Genomic DNA, 17,904 nt, shown 5'->3' on the forward strand with positions numbered 1-17,904 from the left:
AGACTGCAAAAACAGTGCACTTAAGCTTCCATACTCATGCTTCTTTCTGAAATGTTTTGCTTTATTTTTTTAACTGTTGTCGTGCTGTGAACTTTGCAGATTTGTTTATGAGTGTCATGTGCTTCTGCTACATCTGCATTGTCACTGTTATGGTATTTTTTCTTTCTGTCTGTTTCTTCCACAGGAGTTTAACAAGTAATCTGCCCAATGTGAATCTACCAAATGTGAATCTCCCTAAAGTACCAAATCTACCAGTTAACATCCCGCTAGGCATCCCACAAATGCCTAGCTTTTCTGCACCGTCATGGATGGCTGCTATTTATGATTCTGAGTGTGTATTCAGTTCAAATTAGATCTCATTTAAATTTAAAGTAATCTTGGCATGGATATGTATTGTTTGTTTCTGTGCATTATATAAAACTTTAGAGAGTGATACAGTTAATTAGACGTTTCCTGAATGAGACACTCGTGAATTTCTGGCATGCGTATTTTGAGAGGTTTTTGTTTAAATCTTTAAAATTTATGTGACACCCACTGAGAGTTTGAGCAAATACCTTGCTTTACAAAATAACTGTCAATAACRGGGCATGGTCTGAATGACATATGAACCACAAAGCATATAATGTGAGATAATGTGTCTCAGCAAAGAGTTTTGTCCAAAAGATAAGATGAACCAATTTCTGTGGACCAGATGTAGATCTAAATGTGAATTTTGTTTAATGCAAGCTCCACATTCCCCAGATGATAATTTTTATCTGAATTTTGATGAAACAGTTTACCAAAGAGGACCACACACTGCGACTGTTCCTATTCAGTTGGTGGGAGGCTCCAGATTGCAGCTAAATTTCATAGCCTGAATAATCCAATGGCCAACTAAAGAAATATAACTTTAATGTCAGCTTTAGATTGTGGCTTAGGAAATTTAGATTGTGGCTTAGGCACACAGGAGCCTTGTAGGAGCCTTGTTGCTCTTCCCATTGCCTTTCAGAGTGTCCCTGGATGTGCACACAGTACTCAGGAGGAAGGTACTACAAACCTCTGGGCTCAGCATAAATTCAGCAACTTCTGTTTTCATAGCAGATTTCCATTAAAAGTCCCAGCCACTGAGCAGCACAGAGGGCGGCACGCAGAGGAATAAACCAGTTCCTCTGCATTCAAAGTAGCTGTTCTCCTGAGAGCTCCAAGCACAAAAGCTGATACCTCACCAGTTCTCCTTGCAAATTCCCACAGGATTATTCAGGATCATGCCGACACAGGATGGTCTCAGCCAGCCATTCCCCTAGCCCCAGAGCTGGCAGCACCCATGGGGTGTGGAGCTGCCTTGTGCCCTCCTGCAGGCTCATGGTGATGAGCCTTCCCATATTCTGCTGCGCCGCCCCATGCCTAAGTGCTYCAGCTCCTCAGGCTCCACGTTGTCCCACAGTGAATCCAGACCCCCAGCAGCAGCTTGAGGAACCAAGCTGTGACCAGCACACAGCCAAAAAAAACTCTTTTTCTGGTTCCTTTTTCCCTGGTCTCTCTCCTCTCTTAGAAGTTAAGACACAGGGAAGCCTCCAAAGCTCCCCTACAAAGCAGGAGSGTATCGGTTCACGGTAGCATCCTCACTCAAGGGAGTTACAGGCGAGTGCACACTGCTGTTTCTCTGGGCACTTGCTCCTGGGCACGTGCTCGTCCTCCATCAGGGCTGATGGGTGCTGACAGCGGCCACTGGAGAGTGGCAGCAGGGTCAAGGGAGCCAGAAGTTAGGCAACACCCTCAATTACATCTACACCTGGAGTCCACCACACTGCCTCTGCTGCGCGCAAGCTTGGTTGGAAAGTAGTGGTAGTGCGCGAGAAGTAAAGCAAACACTGATGTTTTCTCTTTCAACAACTTTAAAATAACTTTTAAAACATCAACACAGTCATTTATGTGTCAAAGCTATACAACTCATATTCATGCTAAGATAGCTGTGTTAAAGGCTAGACTAGGCAGTTGTCTGTAAATAATTACTTGGAAGTTTTAATCTTTTTCTCTGTGCATGCTTTGTGGATTGCTCTTGAAAAGATAAGAATCATGTCATGACAGAAAACTGGGTAAGCTCTCTGAAAATGTGAAACTTGAGCATAAAAGGCATGTCACAAGGTGCAGTGAGTGACTGTGGAGCTCACAAACAAAATATTAAGAGTGTACCTTGGAAATACATATAATACATTGTTTACTTGTACAGAGCCCAAATGGGTGTCAAAATATTGCTGTAGTAAATACTAATTATTGCATTTGTACGTGTTTAATTATTTAAAATATAAATTCTTGAAGTTCCAAAACTGAGTTTAAACTACCAAAAAGTTACTTATACCCAAGTGCAGGTCTGAACCAGGAGAAACTAAAAAGTGGTGGCTAGGTGAATACTTGAGGCTGTTCCACAAACTTGTCCTCCGATAAAAGACACAGTTAAAGGAAATGCCTGATTCTTTATCTTTTCATTTTCCTGGTTTCCTTTTATTCACTCTTCCCTTCCATCAAGGACATGTTACCTGTCGCTTAGTGTCAGATACATTTATTTTATGATCGAGACGATTCATTCTTTATATTGTTACCTCTGTGAGCCCAGGACCCCATAGGACCCCTCTAGCATGTTGGGAATTTGGGTTTCACCTTGCAGTAGCCCTGTATGCATTAGCTCTGATTTCCTCTAGCATTAACTCAATGCAGCTGGCATCTGTCACAATAGAAACACCCTCCCTCATCTGTTTCTATAGATGATGTCGGCACAAGTGGTAATGCATGGTGTGTTAAATATCTTATGAATTACTGTGTTAGCATTAGTGGTATGCGAGGAGGGGGTTGAAACTCTTGAAGCTCCCTCGGTAATTGTTCTGCCAAAAAAGTGAGAGAGGGGGAAAGAAAAGGGTTACAGACGCATAAATTTCTCTGCACAAACAGAGCACAATCAAGGCCTGTGTTTTTATTCTGTAAGTGGAGGTTTGAGRTATGATTATACTGTGAAAAGCACCACGGTAGCTACACACTGCAGGGCCAAAGAGCTCCATCTGGACAGAGGTGTCGGTAAGAGACTCTATGCTTTGGAGAGAAATTCAGAGTTTTGTGACAGATCAAAGATGTTGCAAAGTAAATCCAAAAGCCCAGAAATCTGTTGTCCTACAGATGCCTTTGCAAGAGGCAGATCTGCAAAATGGTGCAGCAGTCAATCCAGCCAAAGCTCCTGGATATGAGATGTCTAGGGTCCTTAGTTCAATTGACTTACTCCGATTTTTTTCCAGCTGTTCAAGAGATAAAGTGTGTCCTCGCTCACCACTTGTTAGCACTGTCCCTTACCTGGAAACGGGGATCCCCCCAGGGGGGCCAAGGCAAACTAGCTGTATAAACTGGAGGGGGGTGAATTGCATGAAACCCTAAATTTTAATAACTGCATACTTTCTAGTATGGTAGTTATTATTAAACAGGGATTTTCTGCCACAATTTCTAGCCTTAATTCTTAATAATCACGTACATTAATGTGGTTATTAACTAAGGCTGATTTTTACCATACACACATTCTTCCTGTTAATATGTGTAATTCATAATGTTGTCTTATTCATCTGGTCTGGAAAGCTTTGTGGGTTATGACAGCAAGGTAGATTAGGCAACTGTATGGTAAAACTCAAAATCCTGATGGTGGAGATTGCCAGCGTTGTCCTGTGTATGAAACTACTGTCTGCCCCACGCCTGTTACAGGAATGGTCTCCACATCAGGGTACGCAAAGTCTGATGCCACTTATGACTTTTGTTTCCGTTTTACCCTGCCAGCAACGGATCAGGCACCTCRGAAGATCTTTTCTGGAAACTCGATGCCCTGCAGACCTTCATTCGAGATTTGCACTGGCCTGAGGAGGAGTTTGGAAAACACTTAGAGCAACGCTTGAAGCTTATGGCAAGTGACATGATCGAGTCCTGCGTGAAGAGGTACGTGTGCTCAAAGCCACTGGGCAGCTTCCTCAAAGGAGCTCACAAAGGGGGCATCATTTTTTTCTGTCTTATTGGCAATGCAGTGTTTTGTCTTTCAGCTTCACTTCAGCCATCATTTATTAGCGACCGTGAGTCATTTCTGCCCAGCACAGCTTGGTGGAAAGCCACCTATGACTGTCCATTCTGGGCTCTCCCAAGCAAGCCTTTGTCTGCTCAGGCTCTGGAGAGCACAAACMCTAACTACCCAGCAATAAATCACCTACTATTTCAGTCTGTATGGGGTGTTCCTTGTTGTTGGGGGCCTCACATGAGGGCAAGTCCTTTTAATGCAGTTTGGTGTCAGTGGGGTTGAGTGCTGAAGGCATAGCCCTGAGATCCCAGCACCCACGTGAGAACCACAGATGCATGAAAAAAAGAAGCTAAATATAATCACAAAAAGGGCGTATTGTGAAGCAAGGCACCCTGGCCTCCCTAGGTTTGGTTGAGAGCAGCCATTATATCAGCTGCCACATTATATGATGGTTACCTGCAGAACTTCAAARCAGAGAGGTTTCCTTTAAAAAAACTTCTAAATGTACGAGCAGCTGTCATTCTGAAAACAAAATGTTAAGTTTTGATTATCAAACTTCCCGTAGTTATTTATGTTCATTTGGCTTCAGAGTTGATTAGGCAGGAGGAAGAAATGAACGTTGCATTCTCTGTTGCACAAAAAATTAATGGCCAAAGAGAAGCACCAAAGGAAGAAAGCGTGCCTATTACAGCTAGCATGTGCTAATAATAGCCCTGGGTTGTGTGATGTGGCTGTTCTGTAGCACAGTTAKCTGGCCACTCTGCAAATGCAAGCGTGGGATTTATTGTTCACAAGTTCCTCGCAGTCTGGATATACAACGTCAGCATCCGAGAAGGCAYGTTCGGTCCCTGCGATCGAGGCAGTAGACTCACACATTGGAACACAGACAGTTTGAGACTTGCTCTTGCCATCCTGGAATAACACCCAGTAAATTTTAAGTGCAACACAGTGGTTGCAATGTCTTTTGCATTGAGCAGGTTACCATTTATTGCTGCAGCTGGTCTTCAGTCCTTTCACTGGCATGAGAGCTGAGTTTCAGTTGTGTTTCAGTTGTCTGACCATTCTTTAAGAGCAAGCCAAACGATGTTTGGGGTTCTGTAAACAGCAAATGCTCTATTTGAGACAAAGTGGGGTTATTCCTGCAGCAACGTGGATGCTGATTTGCAATCTGAAGTGATAAATGTAGTTCTTCGGCACTTGGGCTCAGCTCTGTGCTACTCTGTGCTTTGCTTCCACCTGGCTCCCTGAAGGCCGTCTGTGCGCACAGCCTGGAGCTCTGCTATCTGATATGCCACCCAATTCCATGAGCATAATGCTTATTTTCTTTTTTTAAAAAAAATGGTACTGGACACCTTTGCTTCATTTTTAATAASTATATTGTAAATACCTTTGCCTGTAGTGTAGTTTTAACTAATGATCTACAGAACTAAGAAAGGCTAGCTGRGATAACTCAGAAAAATAAGCAAGTTTCTAGGTACATCTGAAGAAAGGCTTGTGTGCTTGAAAGCTGGGGCTTTTTTCTCAAGTGCTTCAACCTTTTAAAAATATATTACCCCTCTAAAAACCTGGCCCAGCTTAAAATGCTGTGACTAAATATAATGATTCTGAACATAAGTAAGTAAGAACATGCTCATCTCTGCTAGGAGATGGAAAATCCCAGTCACTTGTGGTCCCTTCAGTAATTATCAAGATTTTAGTCCCCGAGTCCAGGCTAAATCTGGCACTGGTAATTAAATCAGTTCAAATGCCACTGCTGATGTAAACCAATATGCTGCTTTCCCTATTTATATCACCTGCAAACAGGGCCTGGCTAAGGTTTCTTTAGCAATTTCGGTTTGACACAACATTTTCTTCGCGTCTGTCTCTAAACCGTTGAATACCATTGAGCAGGCACCGCACCTTCCACACTCGGTTGTATTTCAGTGCTGTCAGGAAAGCAGTCCGTGCAAGAAGGGCTYGTTTTTGCTAACGAATCCAGGCAGGAGGACGTAGGTACCAGCTTAGATCTGATCTCAAGGASGAGAGTTTCTCATTTATAAATTAGTTTTCATTTACATAATCCTTGGGGGATCTTCCAAGATTAAAGTTATTCCTAAACTGCAGCTGATACTAAGTATTCATTCTTCAGATAATTCACTTCTATAAACTTATGAGAGAATTAAGAAGTTTTGGCAACCGAATACATCAGGTAGATGTAAAAACAGAATGATTTGGTAGTGTCCTTCAGGCCAAGAAATGAACAAATTTGTCCTTTGTAGTTTGTATTATGCAGCAGTAGGAACTTCCTTCAATGCATCAGACTTGCTATTTGTCTGTGTTTCCACTGTGATTATAAATTAGCTGATGCAACCAATTTATAGGTGTGCATTGACACTGCTGTTCGTAACGTCATCACACTGTTTATCAAGCATGAGAAAGTCATAGTTTCTCTGAAACTGTTCCACACTTTATAAATAGTAGGTATTCTGTAAAGCATGTTTCGTTTTAAACTGGAAAATCATTTTTAGTAAAAACATGTTGGTAACAATTGTACTCTAACACTCCCAGCAGCATTCAGCTTTGCCTTTTGTTGACTCTTCTAAGCATTGTGTTTCACTTTGTTACTAGCTTCAGTATTTGAAAAAGCAACTAAAACATCTTTTCCTACTTTCTTTAATAGAACCAGGATTGCATTCGAAGTAAAGCTGCAAAAAACGAGCCGATCAACAGATTTCCGGGTCCCTCAATCAATATGCACCATGTTTAATGTCATGGTGGATGCGAAAGCTCAGTCAACAAAGCTTTGCAGTATGGAAATGGGCCAAGAGGTAAAAATTCAGGTTCTTCTTTTCACAGAATTTAAAGGCAGTGTCATGAAATTTCCTATCTCCTGTTCTGCTAGTTTCAGAGATGTTGTATCAGTTACGGATTTAGCCTTCAATATAGAGTGTGCCGGTGAATATGCAGGGGGGAATTCTCAGAGAAATCTAATGAATATAAACAGTCAGAATCCCTGTCATACAGAAGTGATTTTTTGCAAGGACTGTGGTATGCATAAGGTGTCTCTAAAGCCTGCTGCTGCATGATAACCATATTTATTGAGTCATTAATTCCACCTTGGAGCCAGCTGTAGGCAACAGACTTCTTGTCTGTGACTATTTTCTATAGCCAAACCTCCAAACCTCAGGAAAACAGAAGTGCCACGTTGTTGCTGTGATTCTTGTTAAAAAAAAAAAAAAAACAATTTATATCAAATTATACTGTACTTGAGAATTACATTTATATATGGGGAGAACACATTTTAAGAAAAAAAAAAAAAAAAAAAAAAAGATAATTTGCAAAAAGTAGATTGAAAATTCCAGGTGAGGTGACTTCCTTGAATATTGGCTATAATCAACAAGTTTGGTGAGCCTAGATTTCCAGGGTTTTAATGACTCAAGTTGTCAAATAACAAACCTGTTTTAATTATTGGTGTTATATTTTTTCTTCTGAAGTCATTGTTGCAGCTTGAAGTTTCCATGAATTGATCTGTGAATTAGAAAGACATGCTAAATTGGTCTAGATTGAATGCATCACAATGATCATTTTGTTACAGTGGCTTGAAGCCAAATTAAATATTCATATAACGGTCCAGAATAAATTCACAAATACCGTTTGGCTCTCCTATCTCACTGCTTGTCAGCATTTCCTGTATAAGCTCTTYCACTACAACTTTGCATGGTCAGATTTTACACTAAATCACTGCAAGTTGTTTGTTCTTTTTTTTTCCTAACCTCATCCTGATCTCTGCTCCTCTGTGAGGGCTAGCTCCAAAGGCCACTGGATGCAGCAGGGATCCCTGCCCTGACATCAGTGGAGTTTGTATCAGGCCCAACTTTTCCTTTTAATTTTTTTTACACGTTTCGATTTTGACATTTTATTTGTGACAGTCACTTTGCAAGAGAGGTTTCAGACTGCTTGTCATCAGGTTCTTCCCTCATCCTCTGGGTCAGCTGAGGGCAGATTCTCAGCAGGCTGTTGTTGTCGGAGCACGGTTTCCTGATCCTTTATTCGTGCCATTTGTATCTCCCCCAGTCACTCAGCCCCCAGCTGCCTCCAGCATCTGCCCCCACTTTGGCTGGGAGAGCCACAGCTGCAGGGCTCCCYGCTGCAAACCAGGACCAAGCCCTTCAAACCACCCTGCCACCATCCCTGGGACAGTGAGGTTTTGGAGATCAGCCCGACTCCAAATACCATGACAGGGCAAGTTTGTTTTATTAATAAAATCAGTGGGTTTATTATTCAGATAACACCACCCTGATAAGCTTAGCTGCATCTGGGTCTAGCATGACCAGACCCTCACTGTATCTTCCCACATTAACTTACGATGCTCTGTAGTAATCACAGTTTGCTCTGAATTTTGAGCATCGGTTGCGTGGCACGTTTGRCCCTAGCCAAGTTACAAGTCAAAGGAGATCAAGCAGCAGTCCAGCTGTTTCTGCACGGCTCCCGTGAGCCCCTGGCATTAGTGCTCGTCTCGGGAAATCTGCGTGTGCCTATGGCAGCTCCAAGACAGCAGCACCACTGCRGCAAGTCGCTGTGCTGTGAGGTTTTTAACAAATAGCTGAACTAATAGACCTGTAAAGCAGATGTAAATTATCAGTGCATAAGTTACCATTTAGGGCAGCAATRTTTTATACTCCCTCCCTTTTTCTTTTCTTCCTTTTAATGAGTTTTCYTTCCTCCCCCTCCGTTTGCTCATGTCGCTCYGTATTTTGGCTGCCTCCATCTCCTCTTCTTGAAGCTTTGAAAACCTGTGCATTGAGATGTTCGTCTGTAATTAGAGTCCACAGGAGGTGGACAAAATGCCACCCCAGCTCTTGCAGTCCCCCTGAGACAGTCGGACAACAGGGAGACGAGAAACCAGCTTTTGAGTCTGTGTCTTCCCCGCCAGTTCGGCCCAGTGGGCATTAGGTGCGTGCAGCACTGGGTCCCCCTGCCCTTGCCACCAACGGGGCCACCAGCAGCMCCTGGCCCTGGGCACTGCCACTGCCACCAGAGCGTCTTCTCGCCCGCAGCCGGCGGCAGTGGCAGCGTGCCCAGAGACTGTGATCCCCCTTGCAGACGGTTCAAAAACAGCAAAAAGGGCTAAAATTGTYAAAGAGACTGTTTGCACATCCGAGTTTGCTCAGACCTAGCCAAGGGAGACATTTTGATTGGAAACAAACCATTGATTTTTATCACTGTCAAAGCTGTACGTGGGCAGCGAGACAGACTCTCTCAACGCATTCTTTGACCTCACTTCTATCATTTCCCTCCCACCCTAATGGCCCTTTCTTTTAAGACTACCTTCAGTTATATTCACTTTAACAAATATGTGAATGCATTTTCAGACTATTACCCTGCGAAACAAACACCCATCATTTCATTTCCATTTCCTTGTCTCTAAAGGCAGCTGTTAAAACATTTGGTAAACATACTTTACCATCTTAAATATTTATTTTTCCTCTGAATTTTTAATACATCTAAGGGGATAAATGTATGTATTAAATGTTTCTCAGTTGGTCTAGTATGTTTCTATTTAATATCCAAGGTCAGATGGTCCTTAGAGAAATACAACGTACACACAATCTGTTACATGACAAGGCAAGATACTCATCACATAAAGTCAAGTTGAATCATTGTAGTGCACTGATTATGGATTGTAATAATTGAGCTAATAGAAAACTATGATGAACTCAATCAAAAGTTGTGATTACACTGAGTAAAGCAAACCAGTTACATGATCTTTAACCCCAGGCATTTTCGTAAGAAATGTAAAAAGAGCTGTTAGAAGCTCTAGCTCATGAGCCAGACTTCTATAAAAGAAGCACTAGACAGTCATTTTGCAGAACACAGCCTTGTCGTACCCCATCCTGGACGAGAGCTTTTCCTAAGGGGGGCATGCAAGTGCAGCTCCAGTGCGTGCAGTGCAGCACGKGCATCTTCACAGAGCTGAGGATCATAAGGGTAAGAAGCAGAACTAGTGCAGCATGCTGGGTCGCACCCTGCTTCACTGTTTGCCCTGGCGCCGGGCAGCTTCCACATCTGAACTTGCTCCAGAGTTTCTAGCCTCTGATGGGACCGAGTGGTCTGAGTCCTAGAGACACCGCCACGGTGCGTGCTCAGCTATGGAGGGCCCTTTCCTGCTGTCATTCCTTTTTCTCAATGCTGCATTTTAATTGCCATCAGCGCTCTTTTAAACAGGCTTTTAATTGAAGATARTTGGTCTACAGATTTCACACTGTATTATTTTTGCACACGCCTAGCCATTCTTTGAGTTAAAAATCATAATTTATCCAATGAAAACAGTTAACAATAAATCTCATCCCTTACATCCAGCAGACAAAATCCCTTGATTCAAATAGTATGATAATGAGGTGAATTAAGCATGTCTTTTGGACTAATACGCAAAACTTAATACTGAGTTAGGGGAACTTTGATTTGAATTTCATAACCTTCATTTACRAAGGGCAAGAATTTTCAAAAGCACATGCACTTCTGAGCACCTGTGGCAGTACACTCGTAATCTCCAGTGCACACACCCAGAGCCAGCCCCGCTTGCGTTTTGATGGGCAAGCACCAGTTTTTGAGTGCACTGGAGCCAGCGTGGGCRTGCCCACCGGCACACACGTGCATCCAGTTGAATGTGCGTGCTTTTCAAAACCAGGCCCTGGCTTCATAGCTCCGTACATGTGCATGAGCTATGTTGCAACCTCCATTTTTCTGCGCTCAGTAGCACGTTTGTACTCCCATCCTCCAGAGCAGTCTTGCTGACRTGCGCAGGAAACGCTGCCTGCAGCATCACCACTGTCTACCTGCATGGCATCCTCCAGCAGCACCACCTGCATCCTACTGCCCAGAGCAGATTGCAACAACATGACAGAGGGCTAGAAAGATCTAGAGCAGGAGCTTTGCACAGAAAGTGCCYGGAAAGGGTAGAGATATGGAGGAAAGGACTCAGAAATGAATGGATGAACATCCCTCTCCCACTGCAGTGCAGTTGAACAGCTCATGTTCTTCTGCAGGCCTCAGATTGGGGAAATTGGCACCATCTTGTCCAGCACTTAAGAAGAGGGAGCAGGACCTGTAGCCTGGGCTAGCAGTTTAGTGGTAGTTCTGTGAAGACCTTCATTCAGACAAAATCTCAGTCAGGTTGTTCTCCAAATGGCCTCCCTGTGAGTGACAGTCAACCACCTGGGACAACTTGCTGAGGCCCAGGTCGCCCACTCTCCTGTAGCCCATTGCTCTGGTCACATGGCACAAGCAGATGCTACCATCATTGGTTCAGCTGAGCTCCCCTCTTCTTCCCTGCCAGCCTGGCCCTCTCCTAGCAGCCCGTYGGTCATCTCCCATGTCTCCTGCATTTCCTCCCTCCTCAAGGCACCCCAGAGCCTAGTAGACCCTTAGCTGCCCTTGCTCTTTCCCTCATCTCCTTGTTGCCTGCCCACTCTCTCCTGCTCAGGAARGGAATAACCTGACTTCTTGGTTGAGCTGTCTTCTGAGCCCACAGAAGATGCACTTGCAGAAGGAAAACAACGTGGGGAAGATATTCCCTGTATGTGCAGCACCCCTTCTCCTTCATTGTTTTCCCAAAGATGTTCTGGCCTTGTACCTGAGGACTTCAGCAGCTCCTACCTGTATCCAGCTGTTACAGGTCCCCTAACCCTGGGGCTATGTCTCCAAGYGTGTGGGGGACCTGCCAGCTCGGATCTGGGAACAAAAAAAGTATAAGTCTACGTTAAACAGATGAGTCATGAATAACTATACTTGCTATAAGGAACTTATGTGCATCTTGACCTGCAAAGCAGGATGCTGAAATGGGAACTGCAGTTGTGAATACACCTTGTTTGTGTGAGTTTTTTCCTCTGAGCTGGCCTTGCAGATCGAAGGAGGTGGCCCATCAGTCTGTACCCAGTGCGTCCTCCCGATTCAGTAACACTGTCCCGGTGTAGCTGCTGAGTTGGTCCAGTTGAGATTTTGGTGGTGGTGTGCACCCTGAGCTCTGCTTATCGACAGGGTTGCCTTCCTCTGCCAAGTGAAGTAAAGCCATGGGAGACTATCGGTATGTAGTTAGCATAAAATCCTGCCCCTTCCCCCTGTTTTACTTCCTGAAAATGATACAGGTAGCAATCTCTGCTGTTTCCGTGAAAGGAGGTTTTGATTGCATTTCATTTTCCATTGCTTATTGTTTCTGTGCATGACGCTGCTTTTCTCATAGCCCCATTTAAAAGGTCCCTTTTTTTTAAAGATTTTGTTTTATTTATTGTTTATCTTCATATGTTCTTTTTCCTGTCTTTTGCACTTTTCTCTTTATTTCTGTCCCCAATCACCTGAAAGTTTGCTAAAGAGTGGGTAAGTGTGTCCTACATTTTTTTCTTTTTTCCAAATTCCTGTGTTAATATGTTGTTGTTGTGGAAAAAAAAGAAACTGTTCGTACTACCCATCAGACACTAAAACCAACGTGTAGCATTTGTAAAGCCCTCACAGTCTTCATTCCCCAAAGTCTGATTAGTATTTAAAGCAGATTTGTCTCTTTCAATGTGATTTGATGTTAACATTTTAAAACAATATTAATGCCAAGTGGTAATGAATATAGTGACTAGCACCAGTGCTTGAAATGTTTGACTGAAAAATCAAATGTTTTGTGTTGGAAAGCAGTCATAATCAGTATTTTCTCAGTCCATTGAAAATAAGAATATACTGTATGTTTTCACTAATTAAATCTTGTATTGGAAACAGGTCTTTTCTAAATTAGTAGAAGACTGTATTTTTGTACCTATTCTAGCCATATTGCAGCTGATTGCATCAGAGCTCCGAAGCGAAGCGAGGTTTGGCTTGTGCAGAAACTGGGTTGAAGATTCAGCGCGGCTGGTGCCGCCGGCATTGGCCTYGGTCGGCCGGTGCTGAGCTGCTGCCGTGGTGTCTGCTGACACGCAGCGCTCGGAGCTGCACTGCCTGCTGGCGCTCGCATGAGACGAAAAGACCAGTCATGGTTCATTGGAGTTTTTTTTTTTTTTTTTAGGTATTTGATAGTCAGTAAGCAAAGCATTTAAACAAATGCTTAATTTTAACCATGTGCCTGCCAAACCCGGTGCGTAGCACGTGTTCAGGTGCTTTGCTGGAGGAGACTGGAAGCGCACAACGKTATCCCCACTGGTTGGGCCCATTGCACAAGTCCTCCCATGCAGAAACTACTCTCCACTTCCTTTCCTAAGAGCTGTGTGTTTTCCCGTGCCTTAGGAAAGGGTTGCCCGTTTCCCTCCAGCGGGAGGTATCTTTAATTATCCGGTGCGATTCAGGTGCAAAGTGAATTGGACAACGCTTGCCAAACGGAAGCACAAAGACTTCGGGATCTTTGTGAGCACTGAGGATCGCTGGCATGCTTAYGCATGGCAAAGACTCCCCTCCGGCACAGGCCTGGGGCTGCTGCAGACCCACAAAGAGGGCAGGGTTTGCCCATGCTTCACAAACTGCTCTAAGATCCTCCTGAATTGAAGGTCTTGTATAGATGCTAGTCACTGGCCACCRTAGTGGAGCACAAAGTAATAAGCTGCATAATTTTTTAGTTAATGCTACAGCATATTGTAGTTTACCGAGGGAAGTGGCTGACAGTCGTGGAGCTCTTGGCTGTGATCAACGCTAATATTTTCCTCCGCCTCTCCTTTTATTTTTCTTTAGCACCAGTACCATTCAAAAATAGATGAACTAATTGAGGAAACTGTCAAAGAAATGATAACACTCCTGGTGGCAAAGGTAACCTTCAGCTTCAGGTGAAGTGATTCACTGTTAACATTCCTTTTCTAATATGTGCATTTCCATTAAAATGTGACACATTAAGATGTTGAATTGGCTTCTTGTTTCTCACAGTGAAGATCATACATCTCCCAGTCCTTTCTTGATGACTCTTTGATGATTAGGAACTGCATAAGATGTAATATGCTGTTAAGTAGGATTGACATACTGGGCCAGAAGAGGTGTTAAGGAATAGGTTTCGTACTTATGGGGTAATGCCCCRTGGTCAGCATCACCCCACAGCACTGAGGGTAGCTGCAGCCAAGAGGTAGCACCACTAAACGCTTCTGCGCTAGACTGTGGYGGGTGGCTCAGAGGTGGTCACCACTCTTACACTTAAGGATGTGTGGCAAAATAACTTGTCTCATTCGAGATGGCCACACCCTCTCCTGACTAATTTACAGTTRACAGTACTGGGAAATGCATTCCAAAATGTTAGATTTAATTGTTTGGAAACTGTTCTTTTTATCAGAGAGGGCTCCTCTAGTTTAGCTGCCAGCATTTTCCAAGGGTTGTGTCTAGGTCTGGTGCACTATACAAACATAGAGAGGGATTGGTAGGTAGAGATAAAGCAAGTGGGGTGTTTTTTTCCTCTAGTTTCAAACTTTCTGAGAACAAGTCATCCCTATTATACAGTGGAGACCTTTAAACATAATCTACCAACATATGCCAGTTCAATTCTTCTGCAAGAATAACCAGCTAACTGCATGCTTGCCACGTCTTCCTGGGAACAAGAGGCACTCAGCTTCCCGACGGGAGAGGGTGCATTGGCATCCATACAGGGTGACACCCACGCTGCACCCGCCTCCCGTCCCCACCATCRCCCATTGTACCACGGGGTGATTTCCACCCAGCGAGAGGTGAACCAACCATGTTGCATTTGAAAGGTGGTGTTCCTTCCTCCTTGCTCCCCAGCCTGCTGTGCTCAGGGGCATGTTGTCCATTAGGAACAGCCTGAGTTTGTTCCTTTGGAAATGCTTTGGCTCCACCAACTTCTTTGAAGCTAATCCTGATTTTTACACCCTTGTTAAAGTATTAAAAATAATTGCAGTATTTTTTGTATTCATAGTTTGTCACCATTTTGGAAGGCGTCTTGGCCAAGCTGTCTAGATACGATGAAGGGACTTTGTTTTCTTCTTTCCTGTCATTTACTGTAAGTACAGACAAAGTCTTCTTTTCTTTTTTATTTTTTTTCCTCGTTTGTATTCTCTGCTCTCTCAGGACAAGATTAGCTATATAATAATTCTGTCATTCTGTGACATTTGAACACTGTAACCCCACACCAATAGACAAACAAACTGTATAGAGATGTACAGGAGTTAAATACCCGAGGGGCACTAGACATCATACGGTAGCACACCATTCTGGTTGCTGGAGTTTACTCTGTTGAGAAGTATTATGAAGCAGAAAAAAAAAAACATTGCACTGTACATCCACTGTTCATAAGTGAAGAAGTTGCTTCGTTGACACATTGCATTAAAGAGGTGTTCCTGTCATTCTTCTGGCCATAATGGTGACCGTTTTAAGAAGTTAAAAAAATAAGTGAGAGGTAGGGGGTACCATCTTATTTCTAAAAGAGAACAAGATAGGGAAAGATGCCATGAGGTTATACAGCACAAGGTGCCTCTGAAGCCAAGCTCCATTTCTCCCTAACTTTGCAGAACCAATCCATAGCTTGTCACATTGCATATTCCTAGGGGAGTACTGGACAGGAACAATATCCATGCGAAGTTTATCTCCATATCAACAAAGTTTTAGCAATCTGTATTCCAGAAAAGAGATACGACTGTTCCTTAGGGCAAATACATAGCAGCTGATTTTTGAAAGTCTTCTGAAAACATGTGCCACAAAAGCTACTAGCTCTACAAGCCTAGCTTCTCTTACCTGGGCTCCCAGAGGTGTGCAGCCAAACGCATGTGTCTCTGGTTGCTTGGGAAGTGGCATGAAAATCCTGGTCCACTGGGGCAATTGCACACATTCACACGATCCATCTTGCGCTCACTCATTCATGGAGACTGGGCTGGCGGGAGACGGCATCTCTCTGCAGATGAGAAAGACTTCCAAAAGCTCCTTCAGGAGTTCTCTTAGCTACTTGCAATTATCTGTTGTTTGCTATTGTTCAACTGTTTTTGCTGAACTAGAGTCAGTGTTTGGAAATGGGGGTGGTGGGAAGGCAGGTAGGAAGACTTACCTGCCAAGGTAGGAAACAGCGGTCGGAGGCAGTGGTATGCACAGACTGGCAGCTTGTCTGAACCACTGGGGACACTGGCTTTAAGCTCGCGTCCTAACTCCCCAGGCTTGGTAGAGTCACTTTGGAGGGAGAAGAAAGGGAGGGCACCCCACCAGCCGGCTGCGGAGACACTGCAAACTCYGCTGAGTGAGCAGCAGTGGGCATCTCCCACCCGCCACCCCACGTGCTGTTCCTCTCCCTGAACAACCTCCAGCACCGCCATGCAGTTACAGCCCCGGGGTGCACTCATCACTGCTCGCAGAGGTGCGGGATGGRTATCTCCCACACCTATAGAGGTGTGGGCTGGGGGTGGATATCTCCCCTCGTTTCAGTGCCTCCAAGGGTTACGAGATGCTCTTGTGCCAGCAGCAGAGGATGTGGAGGCGGCAGCTTTTCAGGCATCGGAAGTACCAGCATCAGCCCGGGTAGACAGTGTAACGTGCAGCTCTTCCTTCTCAGTGCAGCCAAGCTGTTCCTTGGTTGGTGCTGCACCGCTCCCACCACATCCGACTGTTTACACTGCCTGGTGCTGCTCCCTTTGAGCGCCGAGCGAGCCCTGGCTGCGCTCAGGCTCCGGACAGCGTCCCAGGCTCCGATTTGGGGCAGTATTTTGCGTCTCTGCCTGCCTGCCTGCCTGCTGTCCGGCAGGAGTGCGCAGCGGAGCTGTAGTCTGGGGTGTGGAGCGCCCTGGCGTCTTCTGCAGGGTGCTGAGCCCTTGTCCCCCAAAACTCAGCACCCTGCCGAAGAGCCGCTTGCTCCTTTCCAGGCAAGGGATGTCTCTCGCTTGGGCCTGCTTGTTTTTTGGGAGGGTGCTGCGTGCGGCTTGGACTCCTCTGGGTATTAGTACAAGGCTGGACTCGGCAGCTCCGACCTCTTTGGCACTGCTGAGACCCACTGCCTGCATCCCTGTTTCCTGCAGTAGTAGTGTGCTTTGCTGTGTTTAGTATTTGCAACGATAAATAGAGAAACTCTCTCTTGTTACAGCCTGCTTGCACCACCTCCCACGTTTTCCCTCTCTGAACAAATACAACAAAGTGTTATGGTCCAAGCCTGTGACTTCTAGAAAGCATTAGTCTCCCACCCCCTGCTACTGACTTCTTTCATCACATGTTTTCCCGGCTCCCTGCAAATGACATGTAATCGGGGGTCTTGTGACAGACAGTTTTATCACCTAGTAGGATATCCTCATTTCCAATTCTTGCTTTGAAATTCAGGGGATAGAATTAATGCATCTGTTGTCCTAATAAATTCTCACTAGCCGCTTCTCYTTGCAGAGCACTTTGAGAAGAAAATACCCTTCTAAATTTGGCCAGACTTTTTTTTTTCTTTTTTTTTTCCTGTTGGTTGTTACATTTAAATGTGTCTCAGCAGCAGTGGTCTGGGCCCTGGATGGGTGTCTGCATGTGAAGTTCCACTGAGTCACAGAMGTGACAGCTGCTAAAATTGCCTTTAGTGTGGACGGCCTCTGTRGGCAGAGGATTACACCTACAGTAATGAAAAGTAAAGACTGTCTATTACCCGAGGGAGACAGAAGTAAAGGATCTTATTTTTGTTCTGCACAAAATTTGTATGGTAAACTGAGACGCTTCATGGCAAAGTCACATAATTTGTGAAAAACGGCAGCCTAGCGAAAAATCGCACAACATCCGGCAGTTTGGAAATTTCACTTAATGAAGCCAACTCTGAGTTTAAAGAAAAACAAGTAATTATTCTGATTAAAGGGGCAGCGGGCAAGAGAAGCAGCTCAGGCTTTTGTTGGTGGCGGGTGGGAGACGGTTGCGGAGAGCCGCCTAAATTACTCTTGCTGCCTCCGCTTCGGGCGCGAGGGCGAGCGGCGACGGCGAGACGCCGGGGCCGCACGGGT

At 44.5% G+C, this 17,904-nt stretch overlaps 1 protein-coding gene across 3 annotated transcripts in view; it reads left to right on the top strand.

Moving 5' to 3' along the window:
- CADPS (calcium dependent secretion activator) overlaps positions 1-17,904 on the top strand; it is a 240,013-nt gene that overhangs the window by 194,041 nt on the left and 28,068 nt on the right. For 2 of the 3 annotated variants that reach the window (XM_085300114.1, XM_085300115.1), the window contains 4 exons: positions 3,790-3,945; positions 6,678-6,825; positions 13,697-13,771; positions 14,880-14,963. In XM_085300114.1, the coding sequence (XP_085156240.1) occupies positions 3,790-3,945; positions 6,678-6,825; positions 13,697-13,771; positions 14,880-14,963 (463 nt within the window). Of the gene's footprint in view, positions 1-184; positions 332-3,789; positions 3,946-6,677; positions 6,826-13,696; positions 13,772-14,879; positions 14,964-17,904 lie in introns of all 3 variants that reach the window. The other variant, XM_085300112.1, reaches the window with a different exon arrangement.

Source organism: Rhea americana, unplaced genomic scaffold, assembly GCF_003343005.1.
Source record: "Rhea americana isolate MKP2758 unplaced genomic scaffold, rheAme1 scaffold_16, whole genome shotgun sequence".
In the NCBI taxonomy this organism is placed as follows: Eukaryota; Metazoa; Chordata; class Aves; order Rheiformes; family Rheidae; genus Rhea; species Rhea americana.